The sequence below is a fragment of the Hyla sarda genome, chromosome 4 (genome assembly GCF_029499605.1).
Source record: "Hyla sarda isolate aHylSar1 chromosome 4, aHylSar1.hap1, whole genome shotgun sequence".
Classification (NCBI taxonomy): domain Eukaryota; kingdom Metazoa; phylum Chordata; class Amphibia; order Anura; family Hylidae; genus Hyla; species Hyla sarda.
The window spans coordinates 40825925-40850981 of NC_079192.1; the positions used below are offsets into that span (position 1 = coordinate 40825925).

At 46.0% G+C, this 25057-nt stretch overlaps 1 protein-coding gene and 1 non-coding gene across 3 annotated transcripts in view; both read right to left on the reverse strand.

The window, feature by feature from the left end:
- Positions 1-25057, reverse strand: part of LOC130366780 (hepatic lectin-like) — a 55242-nt gene that overhangs the window by 20676 nt on the left and 9509 nt on the right. For both annotated transcript variants that reach the window (XM_056569141.1, XM_056569140.1), the window contains 3 exons: positions 8032-8123; positions 3289-3399; positions 929-988 (listed from right to left, as the gene is read on the reverse strand). In XM_056569141.1, coding sequence (XP_056425116.1) covers positions 929-988; positions 3289-3399; positions 8032-8095 — 235 coding nt within the window. In that variant the 5' untranslated portion in view covers positions 8096-8123. The remainder of the gene's footprint in view (positions 1-928; positions 989-3288; positions 3400-8031; positions 8124-25057) is intronic.
- TRNAR-ACG (transfer RNA arginine (anticodon ACG)) lies at positions 1667-1739 on the reverse strand. Its single transcript has one exon. It is a non-coding gene; the product is annotated as a tRNA-Arg (tRNA).

The window sequence follows — 25057 nt, forward strand, 5'->3', positions numbered from 1 at the left end:
ATGATGTACGAGAAAATTTGTCTGGGTGGTATACACTAGTCAGCATGGGCACTTTGACTGGACCGTGGCTATGCAGCCACATACACAGCAAGCTGCAATGCCGTGTATGATCTGACATCTTTCATAGCCTGGTGGAACTTTTCAGCTGTTTGTGCTACAGTAGTTCTTTTGTAGGATGAATTCAGATGGAATAGCCTTCCCCTTCTACTCAGGTCATCAATTCCTTGACCACTTTTGGTAGGTACTAACCACTGTATGCTGGAAACACCCCACAAGATCTTTCCTGTTTTGGTGATGCTCTGACCCAGACATCTAACCATCACAAGTTGGGTATTGTCAAAGTGGCTCAGGTCCTTATGCATGCCCATTTTCCTGCTGCTAATATGTCAACTCCATAAAGTCCAACTCCATGATAATTAAAGGGGTACCCTGGTGGAAAACATTTTTTTTTTTTTTTTTAAATCAAACTGGTGCCAGAGAGTTAAACAGATAAATGACTTCTATTTAAAAATCAGCTGCTGTATAATACAGAGAAAGTTCTTTTCTTTTTTAATTTCTTTTCTGTTTGTCCACAGTGCTCTCTGCTGACACCTCTGTCCATGTCAGGAACTGTCCAGAGCAGAAGAGGTTTGCTATGGGGATTTGCTCCTACTCTTGCCAGTTCCGAAAATGGACAGAGGTGTCAGCAGAGAGCACTGTGGTCAGACAGAAAATAAATTCAAAAAGAAAAGAACATCCTGTTTATTATACAGCAGCTGATAAGTACTGGAAGGATTCAGATTTTTAAATAGAAGTAATTTACAAATCTGGCACCAGTTGATTAAATAAAAAATAGAAAAGTTTTCCTCTGGAGTACCCCTTTAAAGTTATTCATTCACTTGGTATTGCGGATTGGTGTATATAGTCTCCTTATATCACATTATCTTACCTTTTCCCCTAAAATCATCCATCTCTTTTAAAGTAATTAACTGTTTCTTGTTTTCATTGGCTGTTAAAAAAAAAAAAGTATAATTCTTAAATTAGTCAGAGATAAGGGGAGATGTTAAATGCATACATATAAGACCTTATTACCATATTTTATTACAAGCTTTATTACCGTAGGAAACCTTACTATTCAGAGCTGTAATGTTAGGGCACCTAAAGCATTTGTTAATTTATAGTGTAGCCCAAAAGGGATTCTTATGTCACTGCATGGACCAAAAGTGGACAGCTGCTATAGGGGTAGGACTCAAACCTATAATCTTCTGATCAAATCCGTTATCCATTGCGCCACTGTCCCTGCTGAAAGGGCAACAGCTAATCCTGCGCCACATTTCTAAAGTAGTGTAAAACCTGCCACATGGTACCATTGCCAAAAGTGTCTTCTGTTTCTTGCAAATCAAATCGGAACCGTCCAGAGACTAAATGTGTTGTCCTTACAACACATTTTTACAAAGGGCGAAATCACTACTTGGCAGATTAAAGTCATCCAAAACAATTAGCAGAAGAAATCATGCAGGAGATGAAACTTGGGGTTTACTTACTAGAAATCCTAAAGATTCTTCAACCTTGGGGTAGAAGTGTTAAAAATGGAAGCAAGGATGAGATGCCGTGACCCGGATTTGAACCAGGGTTGCTGCAGCCACAACGCAGAGTACTAACCACTATACGATCACGGCAACATTCCCAAGCCAGGTAGGAGTCGAACCTACAATCTTCTGATCCGTAGTCAGACGCGTTATCCATTGCGCCACTGGCCCTGCTGAAAAAACAACTGCCAAACCGGTGCCTCATTTCTGAAGTACTGGAAAACCTGCCACATGGTACCATTGCCAAAAGTGTCTTCCGTTTCTTGCAAATCAAATCGGAACCGTCCAGAGACTAAATGAGTTGTCCTTACAATACATTTTTACAAAGGGCGAAATCACTACTTGGCAGATTAAAGTCATCCAAAACAATTAGCAGAAGAAATCATGCAGAAGATGAAACTTGGGGTCTACTTCCTGGAAATCCCAGGAGATGCCGTGACCTGGAGCAATTGCACCACTCTTCCTCTCCTCAGGTTTTGATAAATCTTCCCTACTGACTCTAAGCAGCATGCTGCTGGGCTATGTTTGGTTTTTTTGACGACTGTCAGGTTGTGAAAACTGCCTGATCGCCACCCAAACCACATTTACCTCACTAGCTGAGATGCAGGAAGCTTATACTGGGATATTTTGTCATATAACAGTTGTGATGATCAGAGTTGCCATATAGCAAGTGCTATTTTTTGTAGGTTTGGATATTGGCATACTGATGACTGAAATGATTTAAATACATTGGTGGTTTAATATCGGTTTAAATATACAGTGACCCCCCGACCTACGATGGCCCCGACATATGATGAAATCGACATACGATGGCCTCTCAGAGGCCATTGCATGTTGATGTCAGCATCGACATACGATGCTTTTTTATGTCGGGGCCATCGCATTAAGTGCTATCCGACAGCGCAAAATGCTTAAGCTGCTGCCGGATAGCAGCTTAATGTTCCCCGTGTGGTGCGGTAAGTATTACTTACCCCTCCACGATGCTCCGGGGTGCCCTCCGGGTCCAGCGCTGGTCTTCCGATGTCTTCTCGGCCCTCTCCGATGACGTCAATACGCTGCTGCGCACGTCATCCAATAGGAAAGGCGTACGCAGCGGCGTAATGACGTCGCTACGCAGGCCCAGTAAGGCCTTGCGGAAGACAGAAGAGGACCGGAGAAGACAGCAGAGGACTGGAGAAGACAGCAGAGGACCGGAGAAGACAGCAGAGGACTGGAGAAGACAGCGGAGGACCGGAGAAGACAGCGGAGGACCGGAGAAGACAGCGGAGGACCGGAGAAGACAGCGGAGGACCGGAGAAGACAGCGGAGGACCGGAGAAGACAGCAGAGGACTGGAGAAGACAGCGGAGAGCCCAGCGGAGGCCGAGGTCACCATCGGGAGCGGCGGGGACACCATCTCGAGTGGCGGGGACAGGTGAGTACAGCTTCCTATACTTTACATTGCACGAATCCCTCAACATACGATGGATTCGACAAACGATGGCTCGTTTGGAACGAATTACCATCGTATGTTGAGGGACCACTGTATTACTATATATAAGTATCAAGAACGTGTCCATCAAGCCTCATGCCTGTCATGTGAGGTAACAGTATAGTCCCACCCTTACAGCAGACATGGGAATGAGGAGCGAAGTGCCAAGGGAAGAAAATGATGAGGTTATGAATAAAAAAAATGTAAACGGAATCATGACATTTAAAAGCAACATGAAAAACATTATTACCTTTATGGAATACAATAATAAAGAGGGTCAGGATTAGGACAAAGAGCAGGGCCAGCAGCCCAAATGGAATCCATTCAGTTCTGGGTGTGTAAGAAGAAACCTTCCTTCTGCCTGTAATGAGAATGTGAAGTATGTAATGCATACAGCTACAGCAAAACTTCTCCAAAATCACCTCTTTCAAAGACCACCCTTTTACGTAGACCAGACATTCTGTGACAGATTTTCTGGTCCATATTTATTATGTATTCTTCGAGAAGACCACCCGCCTAGAAGACCATTTTTTGGGTAGTCGCCATGAAGAGGTTTCACTGTACCAATATATTAAATTAATATTCTTGGCAGTGAATGAATAGCCACATCCATTTCTACTAAGGTTGTACGACCAAAATATTATGTGCAACTTGGTTGAGACTTGCTGTCACGTGACTTTATTACAGGTGCAATTTGACCGTTAAAGGGGTATTCCAGGCAAAACCTTTTTTTTATATATATCAACTGGCTCTGGAAAGTTAAACAGATTTGTAAATTACTTCTATAAAAAAATCTTAATCCTTCCAATAGTTATTAACTTCTGAACTTTTCTGTCTAACTGTTCAATGATGATGTCACGTCTGTGCAGTTCCTATGGGGATATTCTCCCATCATGCACAGCTCCCGGGACGTGAGTCATCAGAGAGCAGTTAGACAGAAAACAACAACTCAACTTCAGAAGCTAATAACTATTGGAAGGACTAAGATTTTTTAATAGAAGTAATTTACAAATCTGTTTAACTTTCCAGAGCCAGTTGATATATATATATAAAAAAGTTTTGGCCTGGAATACCCCTTTAACAAAATAGAGAAGCTGAACAAGTTTACAACTGCATTCAGTTTGCATTGAGGTCAATGGTAGTAAAGTTGCATGCGACTTGCAACTGCAACTAAAAATCCAGTTGCAGTTGTGCTATGTTACATGCTAGAACATTGCAAGCGATGCCACAAGACGATAGTTGCCCACTAGCCCAAGCCATAGAAAAAGCTGCTGGAAGATGGAGAGACCATCGCCTGATGTCCAAAGGAGTAGCTTGTACTGAGATAGGAAAAGTACAGTACACTACAGTACAGTACACTCCAATATATCAAGTACATGTACAGTACATAAAGCACAGGTGAGAAGCAGTACAGAACATGTATTACAGCTAGATAGCAGTACAGAACATGTATTACAGCTAGACAGCAGTACAGAACATGTAGTACAGATAGACAGCAGTACAGAACATGTATTACAGCTAGACAGCAGTACAGAACATGTAGTACAGATAGACAGCAGTACAGAACATGTATTACAGCTAGACAGCAGTACAGAACATGTAGTACAGCTAGATAGCAGTACAGAACATGTATTACAGCTAGACAGCAGTACAGAACATGTAGTACAGATAGACAGCAGTACAGAACATGTATTACAGCTAGACAGCAGTACAGAACATGTAGTACAGATAGACAGCAGTACAGAACATGTATTACAGCTAGATAGCAGTACAGAACATGTATTACAGCTAGATAGCAGTACAGAACATGTATTACAGCTAGATAGCAGTACAGAACATGTATTACAGCTAGATAGCAGTACAGAACATGCATTACAGCTAGACAGTAGTACAGAACATGTAGTACAGGTAGATAGCAGTACAGAACATGTATTACAGCTAGACAGCAGTACAGAACATGTATTACAGCTAGATAACAGTATAGAACATGTATTACAGCTAGATAGCAGTACAGAACATATATTACAGCTAGATAGCAGTACAGAATATGTAGTACAGGTAGATAGCAGTACAGAACATGCATTACAGCTAGACAGCAGTACAGAACATGTATTACAGCTAGATAGCAGTACATAACATGTATTACAGCTAGATAGCAGTACAGAACATGCATTACAGCTAGACAGTAGTACAGAACATGTAGTACAGGTAGATGAACATGTATTACAGCTAGATAGCAGTATAGAACATGTATTACAGCTAGATAGCAGTACAGAATATGTAGTACAGGTAGATAGCAGTACAGAACATGTATTACAGATAGAGGGCAGTACAGTAGATGAAGCACAGGTAAGGAGTAAAGTTGAGTGAACTTAAAGTAAATTGTTTTTTAATGACCTCACGGCTCGGCCATAGCTTACTTTAGCCTGCATAAATTACACTGCTCAAAAAAAAAAAAATAAAGGCAACATTTAACACAATGTAACTCCAAGTCAATGACACTTCTGTGAAATCACACTGTCCACCCAGGAAGCAACACTGATTGACAATCAATTTCACATGCTGTTGTGCAAATGGAACAGACAACAGGTGGAAATTATAGGCAATTAGCAAGACACCCCCAATAAAGGAGCGGTTCTGCAGGTGGCGACCACAGACCACTTCTCAGTTCTTATGCTTCCTGGCTGATGTTTTGGTCACTTTTGAATGCTGGCGGTGCTTTCACTCTAGTGGTAGCATGAGACCGAGTCTACAACCCAGGTAGTGCAGCTCATCCAGGATAGCACATCAATGCGAGCTGTGGCAAGAAGGTTTGCTGTGTCTGTCAGTGTAGTGTCCATAGCATGGAAGCGCTACCAGGAGACAGGCTAGTACATCAGAAGACGTGGAGGAGGCTGTAGGAGGGCAACAACCCAGCAGCAGGACCGCTACCTCCGCCTTTGTGCAAGGAGTAGCAGGAGGAGCACTGCCAGAGCCCTGCAAAATGACCTCCTGCAGGCCACAAATGTGCATATGTCCACTCAAACGGTCAGAAACAGACTCCATTAGGGCAGTCTGAGGGCACGACATCGAGAGGTGGGGGTTGTGCTTACAGCCCAACACTGTGTAGGACGTTTGGCATTTGCCAGAGAACACCAAGATTGGCAAATTCGCCACTGGCACCCTGTGCTCTTCACAGATGAAAGCAGGTTCACACTGAGCACATGTGAAAGACATGACAGAGTCTGGAGACGCCGTGGAGAACGTTCTGCTGCCTGCAACATCCTCCATCATGACCGGTTTGGCGGTGGGTCAGTAATGGTGGGGTGGCATTTCTTTGGGGGGGGGACGCACAGCCCTCCATGTGCTTGCCAGAGGTAGCCTGACTGCCATTAGGTACCAAGATGAGATCCTCAGACCTCTTGTGAAACCATATGCTGGTGCGGTTGGCCCTGGGTTCCTCCTAATGCAAGACAATGCTAGACCTCATGTGGCTGGAGTGTGTCAGCAGTTCCTGCAGGAGGAAAGCATTGATGCTATGGACTGGCCCGCCCGTCTCCCAGACCTGAATCCGATTGAGCACATCTGGGACATCATGTCTCGCTCTATCCACCAATGCCACGTTGCACCACAGACTGTCCAGGAGTTGGTGGATGCTTTAGTCCAGGTCTGGGAGGACATCCCTCAGGAGACCATCCGCCACCTCATCAGGAGCATGCCCAGGCATTGTAGGGAGGTCATACGGGCACAGGAGGGCCACACACACTACTGAGCCTCATTTTGACTTGTTTTAAGGACATTACATCAAAGTTGGATCAGCCTGTAGTGTGGTTTGAGGGTACGTTCACGCGAGCGGATCCCCAGCGCCACTGTATGCTGCCTTTACAGTTGCCTGCTCGGAGCGGCAATCCGCCGCTACGAGCAGACAGACTGCGATGTGCGAGTTGCCGCATGCCCAGTATACTCGCACATCGCAGCAGCTCTCGGCTTGGCTCATAGAGCAGGGGGAGCGGCCGCGATGTAAGAGAGTTGTAAATGGGCTGTAAATTTTGATTTCCATTGATAATTTTTGTGTGATTTTGTTGTCAGCACATTCAACTATTTAAAGACGAAAGTATTTCATACGATTAGTTCATTCATTCAGATCTAGGATGTGTTATCTTAGTGTTCCCTTTATTTTTTGAGCAGTGCAGTTGCCTGGAAAAGGTGGATACAGTCCTAGGAGACCTAAGACTGTCATCGTAGACTTTTTTTAGGCACACTAAAGTAATCAATGGCTGTGCCACGAGGTCCGTTATGAGCCAATTTACTGTATGTTCGCTCAACTCTAGTAAGGAGCAGTATGTAGTACAGCTAGATAGCAGTATAATATATGTGGCACAGGTAGAGGGCAGTAGAGTAGATAAAGCACAGGTAAGGAAGGTACAGTATATGTAGTACAGCTAAATAGCAGTAGAGTACATGTGGCACAGGTAGAGGGCAGCAGAGTTGATAAAGCACAGGTTAGGAGCAGTAAAGTATATGTAGTACAGCTAGATAGCAGTAGAGTACATGTGGCACAGGTAGAGGGCAGTAGAGTAGATAAAGCACAGGTAAGAAGCAGTAAAGTATATGTAGTACAGCTAGATAGCAGTAGAGTACATGTGGCACAGGTAGAGGGCAGTAGAATAGATAAAGCACAGGTAAGGAGCAGTAAAGTATATGTAGTATAGCTAGATAGCAGTAGAGTACATGTGGCACAGGTAGAGAGCAGTACAGTACATGTAGTTCAGATACATACATTACACTATACTATTTTGCAGTGCGGCACTTCAAGAGTGCAGTGCCTGCCGAATATTTATTTATATTTATTACTATAGTTATCCTTTGAATAATTAAATACTGTACATTTTTCCAATATACTTGTATTTCTATTTTTTTAGCAATTACTTAAACTTTACAAAAAGGCAATAAAATATATAAACGACTCAATACATCAAATAATATAAATAAAGATGTTAAGAATGAAGGTTACCTGACTGCCGTTCATCATCATAAAGCCTCTCATGAACGATGCTGCTGTTTCCATCCATGTTCATTGAACTGAGTTATGTCTCTTATCATTTTCTTCTCAAATATGCGGAATAAGGAAGGAAATGCCTGTCAAGAAAACATGTTTATCCCATAACTGCAGCCAATGATTGGATTTTACTTGTAAAGCCTATAGTGGCCGTTTTTATCATTGCACTCACAAGACGTATTGTAAGGTGTGCCCGGATATTTGTATATAAATGTGATGGGGACTACAGGTCAGAGGTCAGGTTGGAATATGAGGATGCCTGTATATGGCACTGCACTGTTCCATAGTGAGTCAGGGTCACATGTGATATATACTGGCCATTTTGGTGCTAGAAAGTGTTGGAGTGTGACACCATTAAAGAAGCACTCTGGGATATTTTCATTCTTATATAGCGCAGCATAGGCTATTAATAGAGAATACTGTAGAGTAGCTGTACTCAACTGGTGGACCGCGGACCCGCGGTCCACATCAGGACCACAGCCGTCAATCATCTGGACTGTATGGCAGTATTATACTCAGGGGCACAGTGTGGGGCATTATTAGATTCAGTAGTACAGTATGTGGCAGTATTTTACTCAGGGGCACAGTGTGTGGCAATATTAGATTCAGGGGTACAGTATGTGGCAGTATTTTACTCAGGGGCACGGTTTGGGGCATTACTAGATTCAGTAGTACAGTATGTGGCAATATTTTACTCAGGGACACAGTGTGTGGCATTATTAGATTCAGTAGTACAGTATGTGGCAGTATTTTACTCAGGGGCACAGTGTGTGGCATTATTAGATTCAGTAGTACAATATGTGGCAGTATTTTACTCAGGGGCACAGTGTGTGGCATTATTAGATTCAGTAGTACAATATGTGGCAGTATTTTACTTAGGGGCACAGTGTGTGGCATTATTAGATTCAGTAGTACAGTATGTGGCAGTATTTTACTCAGGGGCACAGTGTGTGGCAATATTAGATTCAGGGGTACAGTATGTGGCAGTATTTTACTCAGGGGCACGGTTTGGGGCATTATTAGATTCAGTAGTACAGTATGTGGCAGTATTTTACTCAGGGACACAGTGTGTGGCATTATTAGATTCAGTAGTACAGTATGTGGCAGTATTTTACTCAGGGGCACAGTGTGTGGCATTATTAGATTCAGTAGTACAATATGTGGCAGTATTTTACTCAGGGGCACAGTGTGTGGCATTATTAGATTCAGTAGTACAATATGTGGCAGTATTTTACTTAGGGGCACAGTGTGTGGCATTATTAGATTCAGTAGTACAGTATGTGGCAGTATTTTACTCAGGGGCACAGTGTGGGGCATTATTAGATTCAGTGGTACAGTATGTGGCAGTATTTTACTCAGGGGCACAGTGTGTGGAATTATTAGATTCAGTAGTACAGTATGTGGCAGTATTTTACTCAGGGGCACAGTGTGTGGCAGTATTAGATTCAGGGGTACAGTACGTAGCAGTATTATATACAGGGGTACAGTGTTTGGCATTATTAGATTCAGTAGTACAGTATGTGGCAGTATTTTACTCAGGGGCACAGTGTGTGGCAATATTAGATTCAGGGGTACAGTATGTAGCAGTATTATATACAGGGGTACAGTGTTTGGCAATATTCAGGTCATACAGGGAACTGTAGATTTACATCCTCCATATATAATATAAAATGTATACAGTACAGACCAAAAGTTTGAACACACCTTCTCATTCAGAGTTTTCTTTATTTTCATGACTATGAAAATTGCAGATTCACACTGAAGGCATCAAAACTATGAATGAACACATGTGGAATTATATACATAACAAAAAAGTGGGAAACAGCTGAACATATGTCATATTCTAGGTGGAAAGTGTCCCCAAGTTGTCACGATGCCGGCTGGCAGGTAGTGGATCCTCTGTGCCAGAGAGGGATAGGCGAGGACCGCGCTAGTGGACCGGTTCTAAGTCACTACTGGTTTTCACCAGAGCCCGCCGCAAAGCGGGATGGTCTTGCTGCGGCGGTAGTGACCAGGTCGTATCCACTAGCAACGGGTCACCTCTCTGACTGCTGATGATAGGCGAGGTACAAGGGAGTAGACAGAAGCAAGGTCGGACGTAGCAGAAGGTCGGGGGCAGGCGGCAAGGTTCGTAGTCAGGGTGGATAGCAGAAGTTCTGGTACACAGGCTTTAGACACACAATACGCTTTCACTAGGCACAAGGGCAACAAGATCCGGCAAGGGAGTGCATGGGAGGAGGTTAGATATAGTCAGGGACCAGGTGGAAGCCAATTAAGCTAATTGGGCCAGGCACCAATCATTGGTGCACTGGCCCTTTAAGTCTCAGGGAGCTGGCGCGCGCGCGCCCTAGAGAGCGGAGCCGCGCGCGCCAGCACATGACAGCAGGGGACGGGAACGGGTAAGTGACCTGGGATGCGATTCGCGAGCGGGCGCGTCCCGCTGTGCGAATCGCATCCCCAACGGCCATGACAGTGCAGCGCTCCCGGTCAGCGGGACTGACCGGGGAGCTGCAGGGAGAAAGACGCCGTGAGCGCTCCGGGGAGGAGCGGGGACCCGGAGCGCTAGGCGTAACAGTACCCCCCCCCTTAGGTCTCCCCTTTTTTTTGTCCGGTGACTGCCTCCCCTGGGATGAGGACACCGGGAAGGAATGGATGGTTTCCTCAATGGCAGGCAGTACAGCAGGAGTAGGAATGGGGAGGGAGGGCAGAGGGTGAAGCTTGGCACGGGGCAGGGCGACACAAGGACGGGAGCCATGAGGGGACACAGAGGCTTGCCTGAAGGGACTGGGAGGGGGGGAGAGGCATTTTCTGTGGCAGGCAGAGTCCCTAACGACCTTAGGGGGACCGGATACAGGAGGAACCACAGGGTCACGGCAGGGAGTACTGGGAACTGGTTTAAGGCAGTCCTTGGAACAAGAGGGACCCCAACTCTTGATCTCCCCAGTGGACCAGTCCAGGGTTGGGGAATGGTGTAGAAGCCAGGGTAGTCCAAGGAGAATTTCGGAAGTGCAATTGGGAAGGACCAAAAATTCAATTTTCTCGTGATGAGGTCCGATGCACATTAGGAGGGGCTCCGTGCGGTAACGCACGGTGCAATCCAACCTGGCTCCGTTGACCGCGGAAATGTGGAGTGGCTTGACAAGACGGGTCATCGGAATGCGGAATTTATTCACCAAGGACTCCCGAATAAAATTCCCAGAAGCACCAGAGTCCAGACAGGCCACGGCTGAGAGGGAAGAGCTGGCTGAAGTAGAAATCCGTACAGGCACCGTGAGACGTGGAGAAGCCGACTTAGCATCCAGAGACGCCACACCCACGAGAGCTGGGTGCGAGCGTGCGTTTCCCAGACGTGGAGGACGGATAGGGCAATCCACCAAAAAATGTTCGGTACTGGCACAGTACAGACAAAGATTCTCTTCCTTACGGCGATTCCTCTCTTCCAGGGTCAGGCGATACCGATCCACTTGCATGGCTTCCTCGGCGGGAGGCCTAGGCGCAGATTGCAGTGGAGACTGTGGGAGAGGTGTCCAGAGATCTAAGTCTTTTTCCTGGCGGAGCTCTTGATGTCTCTCAGAAAAACGCATGTCAATGCGCGTGGCTAGATGAATGAGTTCATGCAGGTTAGCAGGAGTTTCTCGTGCGGCCAGAACATCTTTAATGTTGCTGGATAGGCCTTTTTTAAAGGTCGCGCAGAGGGCCTCATTATTCCAGGAAAGTTCAGAAGCAAGAGTACGGAATTGTATGGCGTACTCGCCAACGCAAGAATTACCCTGGACCAGGTTCAGCAGGGCAGTCTCAGCAGAAGAGGCTCGGGCAGGTTCCTCAAAGACACTTCGAATTTCCGAGAAGAAGGAGTGTACAGAGGCAGTGACGGGGTCATTGCGGTCCCAGAGCGGTGTGGCCCATGACAGAGCTTTTCCAGACAGAAGGCTGACTACGAAAGCCACCTTAGACCTTTCAGTAGGAAACTGGTCCGACATCATCTCCAAGTGCAGAGAACATTGCGAAAGAAAGCCACGGCAAAACTTAGAGTCCCCATTAAATTTGTCCGGCAAGGACAGGCGGAGGCTAGGAGTGGCCACTCGCTGCGGAAGGGGTGCAGGAGCTGGCGGAGGAGATGATTGCTGCTGAAGTTGCGACTGAAGTTGCTGCACAATGGTGAATACTTCCGACAGCTGGTGGGTTAGATGGGCGATCTGTCGGGATTGCTGGGCGACCACCGTGGTGATATCAGAGATATAAGGCAGAGGGACGTCAGCGGGATCCATGGCCGGATCTACTGTCACGATGCCGGCTGGCAGGTAGTGGATCCTCTGTGCCAGAGAGGGATAGGCGAGGACCGCGCTAGTGGACCGGTTCTAAGTCACTACTGGTTTTCACCAGAGCCCGCCGCAAAGCGGGATGGTCTTGCTGCGGCGGTAGTGACCAGGTCGTATCCACTAGCAACGGGTCACCTCTCTGACTGCTGATGATAGGCGAGGTACAAGGGAGTAGACAGAAGCAAGGTCGGACGTAGCAGAAGGTCGGGGGCAGGCGGCAAGGTTCGTAGTCAGGGTGGATAGCAGAAGTTCTGGTACACAGGCTTTAGACACACAATACGCTTTCACTAGGCACAAGGGCAACAAGATCCGGCAAGGGAGTGCATGGGAGGAGGTTAGATATAGTCAGGGACCAGGTGGAAGCCAATTAAGCTAATTGGGCCAGGCACCAATCATTGGTGCACTGGCCCTTTAAGTCTCAGGGAGCTGGCGCGCGCGCGCCCTAGAGAGCGGAGCCGCGCGCGCCAGCACATGACAGCAGGGGACGGGAACGGGTAAGTGACCTGGGATGCGATTCGCGAGCGGGCGCGTCCCGCTGTGCGAATCGCATCCCCAACGGCCATGACAGTGCAGCGCTCCCGGTCAGCGGGACTGACCGGGGAGCTGCAGGGAGAAAGACGCCGTGAGCGCTCCGGGGAGGAGCGGGGACCCGGAGCGCTAGGCGTAACACAAGTGCAGTCACAAAAACCATCAAGAGCTACAAACTGGCTGACATGCGGAGCGCCCCAGGAAAGGAAGACGAAGAGTCACCTCTGCTGCGGAGGATAAGTTCATCCGAGTCACCAACCTCAGAAATCGCAGGTTGCCAGCAGTTCAGATTAGAGCTGCACTGTACCCCAGTATATAATACTGCTACATACTGTACCCCTGTATATAATACTGCTACATACTGTACCCCTGTATATAATACTGCTACATACTGTACCCCTGTATATAATACTGCTACATACTGTACCCCTGTATATAATACTGCTACATACTGTGCCCCTGTATATAATACTGCTACATACTGTGCCCCTGTATATAATACTGCTACATACTGTACCCCTGTATATAATACTGCTACATACTGTACCCCTGTATATAATACTGCTACATACTGTACCCCTGTATATAATACTGCTACATACTGTACCCCTGAATCTAATATTGCCACACACTGTGCCCCTGAGTAAAATACTGTGTATATATATATATATATATATATATTTATATTTATATAGAAAAGAACAAGGTCCGGCACTAGGTTGGTTGCAGGTAAAAACTTCTTATTTCTTTATTTGAAGATTCTGCAGTACAAGGTTGAAAGTCTGCCGCTTTTTGCTAAAAACGTTTTTTAGCGAAACACGTCAGCCTTTCAACCTTGTACTGCAGAATCTTCAAATAAAGATATAAGAAGTTTTTACCTGCAACCTAGTGCCGGACCTTGTTCTTTTCTTTACAAGTGAGCAGCCGGAGGCGGTACCGGCCAGTCTGCGGCACAGGTGGTTAGGTAGGCGTGCACAGGGTGAGCGACTCACAATCCAGCCTTCTGAGATATATATATATATATAAAACCTGCAGGCGTACATGTATATTGATGTTTTTTTCTTGGATTTTTTTTGCCTCAGTTATTCAATTGAAATCTGTGAGTCACATGATATAGGAATCACATGATTAGTAACAAGAAAAATGTATGAAAAAAAAAGGGGGGGGGGGGGCAAACCCCCTTGGATATACCGGTACATGATGATGTGATCCCAAGTGACACCAAAGTTGGCATTGCCAGCTCTTGGATGAGTTGCACATAGTGGAGCAACAAAAGAAAAAAAAAAGTATAAATAAATAAATTTACAAGTATTGTTCTTCTTTTATCTTCTGGCTTCAATGTGAATTTCAGAAGTAATATACATGAATGATTAATCATTTTTCACTATAGTTTCATGTAAAAATGACACACAGTACATTTGCTGATGAATCCTTTTCGCTGGAACTTCACTATCTAATCCTTTTTCAACCTTCTGAACTATGGGGGACACCAATTGTGCGAGATTATTAACCCCATTAAGGCATTGAGGACACAGCCAGGTTTCATTTTGCATTTTTGTTTTCCCTCCTGTCCTTTTAACCCCTTAAGGACCAAGCCCATTTTAACCTTAAGGAAAAGGCTAATTTTATTTTTGCATTTTTGTTTTTTCCTCCTCTCCGTCTAAAATCCGTAACTCCTTTATAATTTCCTCTACAGACCCATATAAGGGCTTGTTTTTTGCATGACCAATTGTACTTTGTAATGAAACCTCTCATTTTACCATAAAATCTATGGCGAACCCAAAAAAATATTTTTTTAGGGAGGAAATTTAAATGAAAACCCCAATTTTGCACATTTTGGAGGGTTTCGTTTTCACACTGTACACTTTATGGTAAAAATGACATGTGTTCATGTATTCTTTAAACTACAATTTGTAATTTTTATTGGGGGAGGGTAACTTTTTTTTTTTTACACTTTTTATGTCCCCATAGGGGACTATCTATAGCAATCCTTTGATTGCTAATACTGTTCAGTGCTATGTATAGGAAATAGCACTGATCAGTATTATCGGCTATCTCCTGCTCTGGTCTGCTCGATCTCAGACCAGCGCAGGAGACGCCGGGAGACGGCCGGAGCCAGGTGAGGGGACCTCCAGCCGCCATTACAGATGATCGGACCTCTGCGGCAGCTCTGCGGGCGATCTGATCATCTATTTTATTATGCGCATTGCCGCAGATGCCGTGATCTGTACAGATCTGAGGGGTTAATGGCAGACATCTGCGCGATCGCGGATGACGGCCATTACCGGCGGGTTCCCGGCTGCTGATAGCAACTGGAACCTGCCGTGTATGATGCGAGCATCGCTCCGATGCTCGCGGTCATACACAGGATGAAAATGTACGCCCTGGTGAGGGACGTCTGACAAAAAATCCGGAACGGCTTTGAAACGCGTTGCGTGGAGCCTTTGTGTGCAATAAATTTACCTATATATACTTCATGTGGCAGCACGATTCATCTCCCTTTTTTGGATCTCCTTTTACCTATATTTGCGCCTGGACGCTGGGAGCCGCATAGGTGAGTGCGTTTTGATTGGGCTCTTCCCTATCTCATCCATCAGGTTCCATCCAGGGGTGAGCACCCTGTTCTCTATTGCATTCTGAAAATGGCTCTACAAGAACATGCGAGTGTAAAAAATTAAGATTTTGAATTTTCTCCTTCACTTTGCTGTTGTCCATTGTTCCTGCACCAGGGGGGCTTTGTAAACACACATGGCTTTCAATTCCGGACAAATTTTCTCTCCAAAAGCCCAATGGTGCTCCTTCTCTTCTGAGCATTGTAGTTCGCCCACAGAGCACTTTACATCCACATATGGGGTATTTCCATACTCAGAAGAAATGGGGTTTTGGGGGTCTTTTTTGCTGTTTTCCCTTACCATTTAGGGTAAATTTAGGCATTTTAGTGAAAAAAAATTTTTTTTTTTTTCATTTTCCCATCCAACTTTAACTAAAATTTATCAAACACCTGTGGTGTGAAGGCTCCCTATACCCCTTGTTACGTTCCATGAGAGGTGTAGTTTCCATAAAGGGGTCATACGTGGTTTTTGTTTTTTTTGCGTTTATGTCAGAACCACTGTAAAATCATCCACCCCTGTACAAATTACCAATCACCGGAGACCCGTATGACCTGGAATTGCCGCAGATCGCCGGTCTGAATTCTCAGGCCCCCCCTGGCTTTGGCACGGGATGTCTGCTGAATGATTAGGCAGGCATCAAGGTCCGGTCCCCGTCTGGCAAGCAGCGGGGGCAAAAATTCCCATGGGCGTACCTGTACGCCCTGTATCCCCAAGTGGTTAACCCCTTAACGATCAAGGACGTATATTTATGTCCTCCGGCGGCTCCCGCGATATGCCGCGGGGTCACGCAATGTCCCCGCGTCATATCGGGTCGGTCCCGGCGGCTATCAACGGCCGGGACCCACAGCTAATACAGGACATCACCGATCGCGGTGATGCCCTGTTTAACCCTTCAGACGCGGCGATCAAAGCTGACCGCTTTGGTCTGAAGTAAAAGTGAAAGTAACCCGGCTGCTCAGTCGTGCTGTTCGGGACTGCCGCGGTGAAATAAAGGCATCCCAAACAGCTTACAGGACACCGAGAGGGCCCTTACCTGCCTCCTCGGTGTCCAATCGACAAATGACTGCTCCGTGCCTGAGATCCAGGCAGGAGCAGTCAAGCGCCGAGAACACTGATCACAGGCGTGTTAATACACTCCAGTGATCAGCATGAGAGATCAGTGTGTGCAGTGTTATAGGTCCCTATGGGACCTATAACACTGCAAAAAATAAAAAATAAAGGTCATTTAACCCCTTCCCTTATAAAAGTTTGAAACACCCCCCTTTTCCCATAAAAAATTAAAACAGTGTAAATAAAAATAAACATATGTGGTATCGCCGCATGCGTAAATGTCCAAACTATAAAAATATATCGTTAATTAAACCGCACGGTCAATGGCGTACGCGCAAAAAAATTCCAAAGTCCAAAAAAGCATATTTTTGGTCACTTTTTATACCACTTTTTAAAAAATGAATAAAAAGTGATCAAAAAGTCTGATCAAAACAAAAATGGTACCAATTAAAACTTCAGATCACAGCGCAAAAATGAGTCCTCATATCGCCCTGTACGTGGAAAAATAAAAAAAAGTTATAGGGGTCAGAAGATGACATTTTTAAACGTATAAATTTTCCTGCATGTAGTTATGATTTTTTTCCAGAAGTACGACAAAATTAAACCTATATAAGTAGGGTATCATTTTAACCGTATGGACCTACAGAATAATGATAAGGTGTCATTTTTACCAAAATATGCACTGCGTAGAAACGGAAGCCCCCAAAAGTTACAAAATGGCATTTTTCTTCAATTTTGTCGCACAATGATTTTTTTTCCATTTCGCTGTGAATTTTTGGGTAAAATGACTACCGTATATACTCGAGTATAAGCCGACCCGAGTATAAGCCGAGACCCCTAATTTCAACCCAAAATCCCAGGAAAAGTTATTGACTCGAGTATAAGCCTAGGGTGGGAAATACATCATCCCCCCCTGTCATCATCCAGACCCGTCATTAACATCCTCATCATCATCACCGCCTGTCATCATCCAGACCCTCATCATCATCACCTGTCATCATCCCCTTGTCATCATCCCACACATCCCCCCTTCATCATCCCCTTGTCATCATCCCCACCCCCCTTCATCATCCCCTTGTCATCATCCCCACCCCCCTTCATCATCCCCTTGTAATCATCCCCCCCCTTCATCATCCCCTTGTCATCATCCCCACCCCCCTTCATCATCCCACACCCCCCTTCATCATCCTCTTCTCATCATCCCACACCCCCCCTTCATCATCCTCTTCTCATCATCCGCCCTCAGTGGTCTTCAACCTGCGGACCTCCAGAGGTTTCAAAACTACAACTCCCAGCAAGCCCGGGCAGCCATCGGCTGTCCGGGCTTGCTGGGAGTTGTAGTTTTGAAACCTCCGGAGGTCCGCAGGTTGAAGACCACTGCGGCCTTCGACATCATCCAGCCCCCTCTCACCCCCCTTTAGTTCTGTACAGTACTCACCTCCGCTCGGCGCTGGTCCGGTGCTGCAGAACTGTCCGGTGAGGAGGTGGTCCAGTGGGATAGTGGTTCCGGGCTGCTATCTTCACCGGGGGCGCCTCTTCTCCGCGCTTCGGGCCCAGAATAGAGGCGTTGCCTTGACAATGACGCAGAAGTACGTTGGCAATGAACGTACCTCTGCGTCGTTGTCAAGGCAATGTGACTATTCTGGGGCCGGGCCCGAAGCGCTTAGAAGAGGCGCCCCCGGTGAAGATAGCAGCCCGGAACCAGTATCCCACCGGACCACCTCCTCACCGGACAGTACTGCAGCACCGGACCAGCGCCGAGCGGAGGCGAGTACTGTACAGAACTAAAGGGGGTGAGAGGGGGCTGGATGATGTCGAAGGCCGCAGTGGTCTTCAACCTGCGGACCTCCGGAGGTTTCAAAACTACAACTCCCAGCAAGCCCGGACAGCCGATGGCGAAAAATCGTGCTGAGAAACTCGGCTTATACTCGAGTATATACGGTAATATCACTGCAAAGTAGATTTGGTGACCCAAAAAATAAGCCATAATATGGATTTTTAGGTGGAAAATTGAAAGGGTTATGATTTTTAAAAGGTAAGGAGGAAAAAATGAAAGTGCAAAAACTGAAAAACCCTGCTTCCTTAAGGGGTTAAGGGAGTATTCCGGGGAAAAACTCCACAAAGTTAAACAGATTTGTAAATTACTTACTATTACTATTAAAAAATCTTAATCCTTCCAGTAGTTATCAGCTGCTGAATTTGAGTCTACAGCCAGTTTTGTATGCCAGGTCTAGGCTGGTGTAGGTTTTTTGAGAAATTTAAAGGGGTACTCCAGTGGAAAAAAATTTTTTCAAAGTTAAACACATTTGTTCTCTCTATGCTCCAGAGGAAGTTGTGTAGTTCTTTTTGTCTGACCACAGAGCTCTCTGCTGCCACCTATGTCCATGTCGCGATTTGTCCAGAGCAGGAGAGGTTTCCTAAGGGGATTTGCTACTGTTCTGGACAGTTCCTGACACAGACAGAGGTGGCAGCAGAGAGCACTGTGGTCAGACAGAAAAGAACAACTCAACTTCCTCTGTAGTATACAGCAGCTGATAAGTACTAGAAGCATCCAAAAAAATTTATAGAAGTAATTTACAAATCTGTTTAACTTTCTGGAGCCAGTTGATATGAAATTTTTGTTTTCCACCGGAGTACCCCTTGAAGGCTGTGCAACAAATCTGCAACATTTTTTATCTATTTTTTTTTCTTCATAAAAATCTCACGTTATAAATCACTGACCACTGCAAAGTAACAGGAAGAACCTGTGTAAAACATTTGTTCTGAGAGAAATCGTGCAGGCTGGCATACATTAAAAAAAGTCACACAATTTGTCGAAATTGCGACATTCCAGTGACAAATATGCGCAGAAAACCTGTGTAAATGCTATTATAAATGTCCCCCTATGTGTGTGTGTGGTGCCTAAGAGAAGGATGAGTGCAGTAGTCCCTCTAGTAACGTCATTTGTGTGGTCATGGATGGCTTTGTGGCTGGCTAACCCTGTATGTCCCCCTGCAGTGGCGTAGCTATACAGGTCGCAATGGTCGCCATGGCGACAGGACCCGTTAGCCAGGGGGGCCTGCAGGGCCCCCCTTGCCACAATCACATTATGGCCGGCACCGCCATCAATTAAGGCCTGCACCGCCATTAATTAATCAGTATGACTGCAGCCGCTACTACCAGACCTGTCCATCTGGCAGCAGCACAGTCTACATGAGGAGGACCTGGGGTGGGACCTGAGTGACTATCCCACCCCTGCCTTTCCGCCGCATTAAGTGAGTGGAGGAGGAGGGGCATGGCACGTACGGCGCCAACAGGAAGCCCTGCCTCTCTCCTTCCGCAGCGACTGCCCGTAATCTCACCTAGTCACACCGCCTGCAGGACCGTCAGTCACAGCCCGGTAATCCGCCAGCAGCACCGTTAATTTATGGCAGTGGTCTTCAACCTGCGGACCTCCAGATGTTGCAAAACTACAACTCCCAGCATGCCCGGACAGCCGTTGGCGGTCCGGGCATGCTGGGAATTGTAGTTTTGCAACATCTAGAAGTCCGCAGGTTGGAGACCACTGATTTAAGGCATGCCTAAGAAGTTAGCGCAGGAACTCCTGCGCTCACTTCATAGTAGTTGCGCATAGTGACATCCTCTGATGTCAGAAGCCAGTGTTTTCCAACCATGGAGCCTTCAGCTGTTGTAAAACTACAACTCCCAGCATGCCCAGACAGCCTTTGGCTTTCCGGGCATGCTGGGAGTTGTAGTTTTGCAACAGCAGGAGACACAAAACTACAAATCCCAGCATGCCCAAACAACCTTTGGCTGTTTGGGCATGCTGGGATTTGTAGTTTTGTGTCTCCTGCTGTTGCAAAACTACAACTCAAGCCAAAGGCTGTCTAGGCATGCTGGGAGTTGTAGTTTTGCAACAGCTGGAGGTGCCATGGTTGGAAAACACTGGCTTACAGTAAATGTCTTAAAGGAGTACTCCAGGATGCAAAAATTGTCATTCAGACTGCCAGCAGTAAAATAATAAATATACATACCTGCTGTCGCTCCCCCGGTGCCTCCAGTAACCCGCTCTGGCCTCCGCCGCGATCCTTTTCCTGGTTGCCGGTGGTCGGTGAGTCACACTGCCGCTCAGTCTATCGCCGGCCAAGGCGGGGCTTGACTGAGTGCCGGCAGTCTGAATGGCAATTTTTGCATCCTGGAGTATTCCTTTAAGTTAGAGAAATATATATTGTGAAAACCCCTCTTATCATAAATCATCCTGTACAGATTAACATTAGGGTAGGGTTACATGTCTGCGGATCCGCCGATGACTTGACTCTATAGAGAGCCTCCAGCTGTTTTCCCCCTTGTGTGCTGCTCACAACAGCAATCTGCCACTAACAAGCAGCCACACAGGGACCTGCGAGTCACCGCGGGCACATGCTGTGTACTCTGAGACATCGTTGAGCGGCTCGTAGCGGCGGATTTCTGCTGTACGCAGGACACGGGGGAAAACAGCTGGAGGCACACTATAGGGTCAGGTCATTGACAGATCAGCAGAGTAACATACACTACTGATTTGTTACATGTGACCCTACCCTAAGGGTGCATTCACATGTGCGTATTTTTGCTGCAGATTTGCTTCAGCAGATTTTGCTGCCCATTGACTTCAATGGGTAGCAAAATCTACCACAGCAAATCTGCAGCAGAAAATTTATTGAATCTGTGGGGGGGAGGGGGGGGCGATTTGTGGGCTGCACACGTTCAGCCATCCTGAATAATGGTATCTGCTTGTTCATGAGGTGATCATAGAATCTGGGGTCTGAAGGCAGCGTGTGTATGTATGGTGTGTGTGTATGTACTGTATGTATGATGTATGAATGATGTGTGTATGTACTGTATGTATGATGTATGAATGATGTGTGTGTATAAATGATGTGTGGGTATGTACTGTATCTATGATGTATGAATGATGTGTGTGTATGAATGATAGATGTGTGTAAACAAGATGTATGTATGATGTGTGGAGATGTATTATGCGGGGTGATCTGGAGGCGGCGGGTGTATGTATGATATGTGTATGCATGATGTGTGTGTATTATGCATTTGTGGGGTGGGGGGCGGAGTTGGCGTGTCTGTGATGTGTGTGTATGTACTATATGTATGAAAGGTGTGTGTGTGTATGTACTGTATGTGGCAGTATTATATTCAGGGGGTACATTGGGTGGCAGGATTATATTCAGGGAGTACAGTGGGTGGCAGGATTATATTCAGTGGGTACATTGGGTGGCAGGATTATATTCAGGGAGTACAGTGGGTGGCAGGATTATATTCAGGGGGGTACAGTAGGTGGCAGGATTATATTCAGGGGGTACAGTGGGTGGCAGGATTATATTCAGGGGGTACAGTGGGTGGCAATATTATATTTGGGGGGTACAGTGGGTGGTAGTATATGCAGGAGGTACAGTGGATGGTAGTTTTATATTCAGGGGAACAGTATTTAGCAGAATAATAATGATTATTATCTTCATACAGAGGATGAGGAGCCTATGATGTGCGGGCGTCAGACTCTGCAGAGAAGATGGAGCTGGAAGACGTCATGACGTCTGAAACATAGAAACATAGAATGTGTCGGCAGATAAGAACCATTTGGCCCATCTAGTCTGCCCAATAATCTGAATACCATGAATAGTCCCTGGCCCTATAGGATATGAAGGATAGCCTTATTCCTATCCCTATCTTATATGAAGGATAGCCTTATGCCTATATCTATCTTATATGAAGGATAGCCTTATGCTTATCCCTATCTTATATGAAGGATAGCTTTATGCCTATCCCTATCTTATATGAAGGATAGCCTTATGCCTATCCCTATCTTATATGAAGGATAGCCTTATGCTTATCCCTATCCTATATGAAGGATAGCCTTATGCCGATCCCTATCTTATATGAAGGATAGCCTTATGCCTATCCCTATCTTATATGAAGGATAGCCTTATCCCTATCCCTATCTTATATGAATGATAGCCTTATCCCTATCCCTATCTTATATGAAGGATAGCCTTATACCTATCCCTATCTTATATGAAGGATAGCCTTATGCTTATCCCATACATGTTTAAACTTCTTCACTGTATTTGCAGCGACCACTTCTGCAGGAAGGCTATTCCATGCATCCACTACTCTCCCAGTAAAGTAATACTTCCTAAAATAACTGCAGAAACCATTACCCCTCTAATATAAAACTATGTCCTCTTGTGGTAGTTTTTCTTCTTTTAAATCTCCTCTCATCCTCTACAATGTTGATTCCCTTTATGTATATAAAAGTCTCTATCATATCCCCTCTGTCTCTTCTTTCTTCTATACATGTTAAGGTCCTTTAACCTTTCCTGGTACGAGCAGTGAACATGAACCAGATGAAGAAGAAAAGAAAAGGCAACAGAGAAGACATCATTCAGGTCACTGATATCATTGTGCTTTCTCCTGACTGTCCTATCAGAGCTGGAGTCACTTGTATGTTCCAAAGTGATGATGGGTGACGCTGTACCCTAATCTGGGGCTCTCCAGCTGTTGCAAAACTACAACTCCTATAATGCTGGAGAAGACATGATGGGAGTTATAGCTTTATAACAGCTGGAGAGCAACTGGAACCAGGGTGATTGGGTGATTGGTGGGGGTCCCAGCAGTTGGACCCCCACTAGAAAAATGTGCTGCTTATTCTTAAATGCCTTGGCATATGTTATGTCTGTCTGGCCCTGCCTGTTTGTCACTTATATAGTTGTGTATTCTCCTGACTGTGTCCCATCAGTGCTGTAGTCACTGATATGTTTGTGCGGCCGAGTAAGGGGTCGTCCGAGATTGGGGAAGCGGGTCGTCAGGTGGTAGGGGGGGCCCACAGCAATTTTTCGCAACCGGGGCCCTTGGGTTTCTAGCTACACCCCTGTCCCCCTGTATGGATCCAGTCAACTTTTGTGAATGGGCGTATATATTTTAGGGTTTTCACCCCTCTCCCATTCCACTACCTCGTTTCTTAGCAGACAGCTACACATCAGCTGATAAGAAACAAGAAGCTAATAGTTTTCTTGGCTACCTGAAAATCAGCCAGCCCCAGGTTCACCCACACTAAACCCAATACAGTGTGTGGATTATAGTGTGGGTGAACAGGAATCCAATGAGGGATCACTTACTTTTCTCCCTCCAATTGCCGCTGAGTTATCCCCCGGTAAAGTTTTGCAGTTTGTTCCCAGCATCGCTCTTCAAGCCCGCCGGCTGTCTGCCCCTGATGTGTCCTAAGCTCGCCCCCCTTACTTAGCATAATCATTGCCTTCAACTCCACGTCCAAGTGATGTGGAGTCACATGCCCCGTGAGCGCAGCACTCGGTCTGCAGAGCGCATGCGCCTGTAACACCCACGTTTATGAAGACAGGAACTCCGGAGTATGTGGATCCGCTGGACCTGTGTGGCAGATGACTCGGACCGTACCAGGGAGCGTAGTCTAAGGTGCCGCTGGTTTTCACCAGAGCCCGATGCAAAGTGGGATGGGCTTGCTGCTGCAGGCAACACCCAGGTCGCTACCCCTGGCATGGCTCGACCACACAGGCGGCTGAGGAGATGCGAGGCACAGGAGGGATGAGGCAACTCGTAGTCTGGATAGCAGAAGGTCAGGGCAGCCGGCACAGTAGCGTAGTCAGGACGTAGCAGGAGTTCAGTAGGCAGGCGGCAGAGGAACAAGGTCAAGTCACAAGAGCAGGAGATCTGGTACACGGCAAGGCAATACAGTTTGACCAACACCCTGCATTCCGCTTTTTGTCGTTTTGTTTAGGGTAGGAACTCACTAAGTTTTGGCCCCCATTAATCGTATCTGTCCGCATCCCGCCGAAAATAGGATGCTGACGTATACTGTTAACAGGCGCAAAGGACCCCATTCAGTTCTATGGCCGAAAGGAATCCCCTAGTGACTCCTTTCGGGACGTGTGCGCTATTTCAAAAGCACAACAGCCGTCATGAGTGTGCATAAAATAGTGCATATGTCCCGAACAGAGCCACTAGGGGTGACTCTGTTTGGCAGCAGAAGAGAATGGGGTGCACTACTCCTGTTAACAGTATATGTCGGATTCCCGTTTTCGCCGGGATGCTGACAAATACTATTAGCGGGGGCCAGAACGTAATGTGTTCCTACCTTTATTTAATGTTGACTGGCACACAGCTGAGGCTCTGTCTTGGTCTCCCTCTGTGTATTACTACCTGTATACATAGGTCGCTTAAAGAGGTACTCCGGTAGAAAACTTTTTTTTTTCTTTTTTTAAATCAACTGACGCCAGAAAGTAAAACAGATTTGTAAATGACTTCTATAAAAAAAATCGTAATCCTTCCAGTACTTATTAGTGACTGTATACTACAGAGGAAATTCTTTTCTTTTTGGATTTATTTTCTCTCTGTCCACGATGCTCTCTGCTGACACCTCTGTCCGTATCAGAAACTGTCCAGAGCAGGAGAAAATACCCATAGCAAACA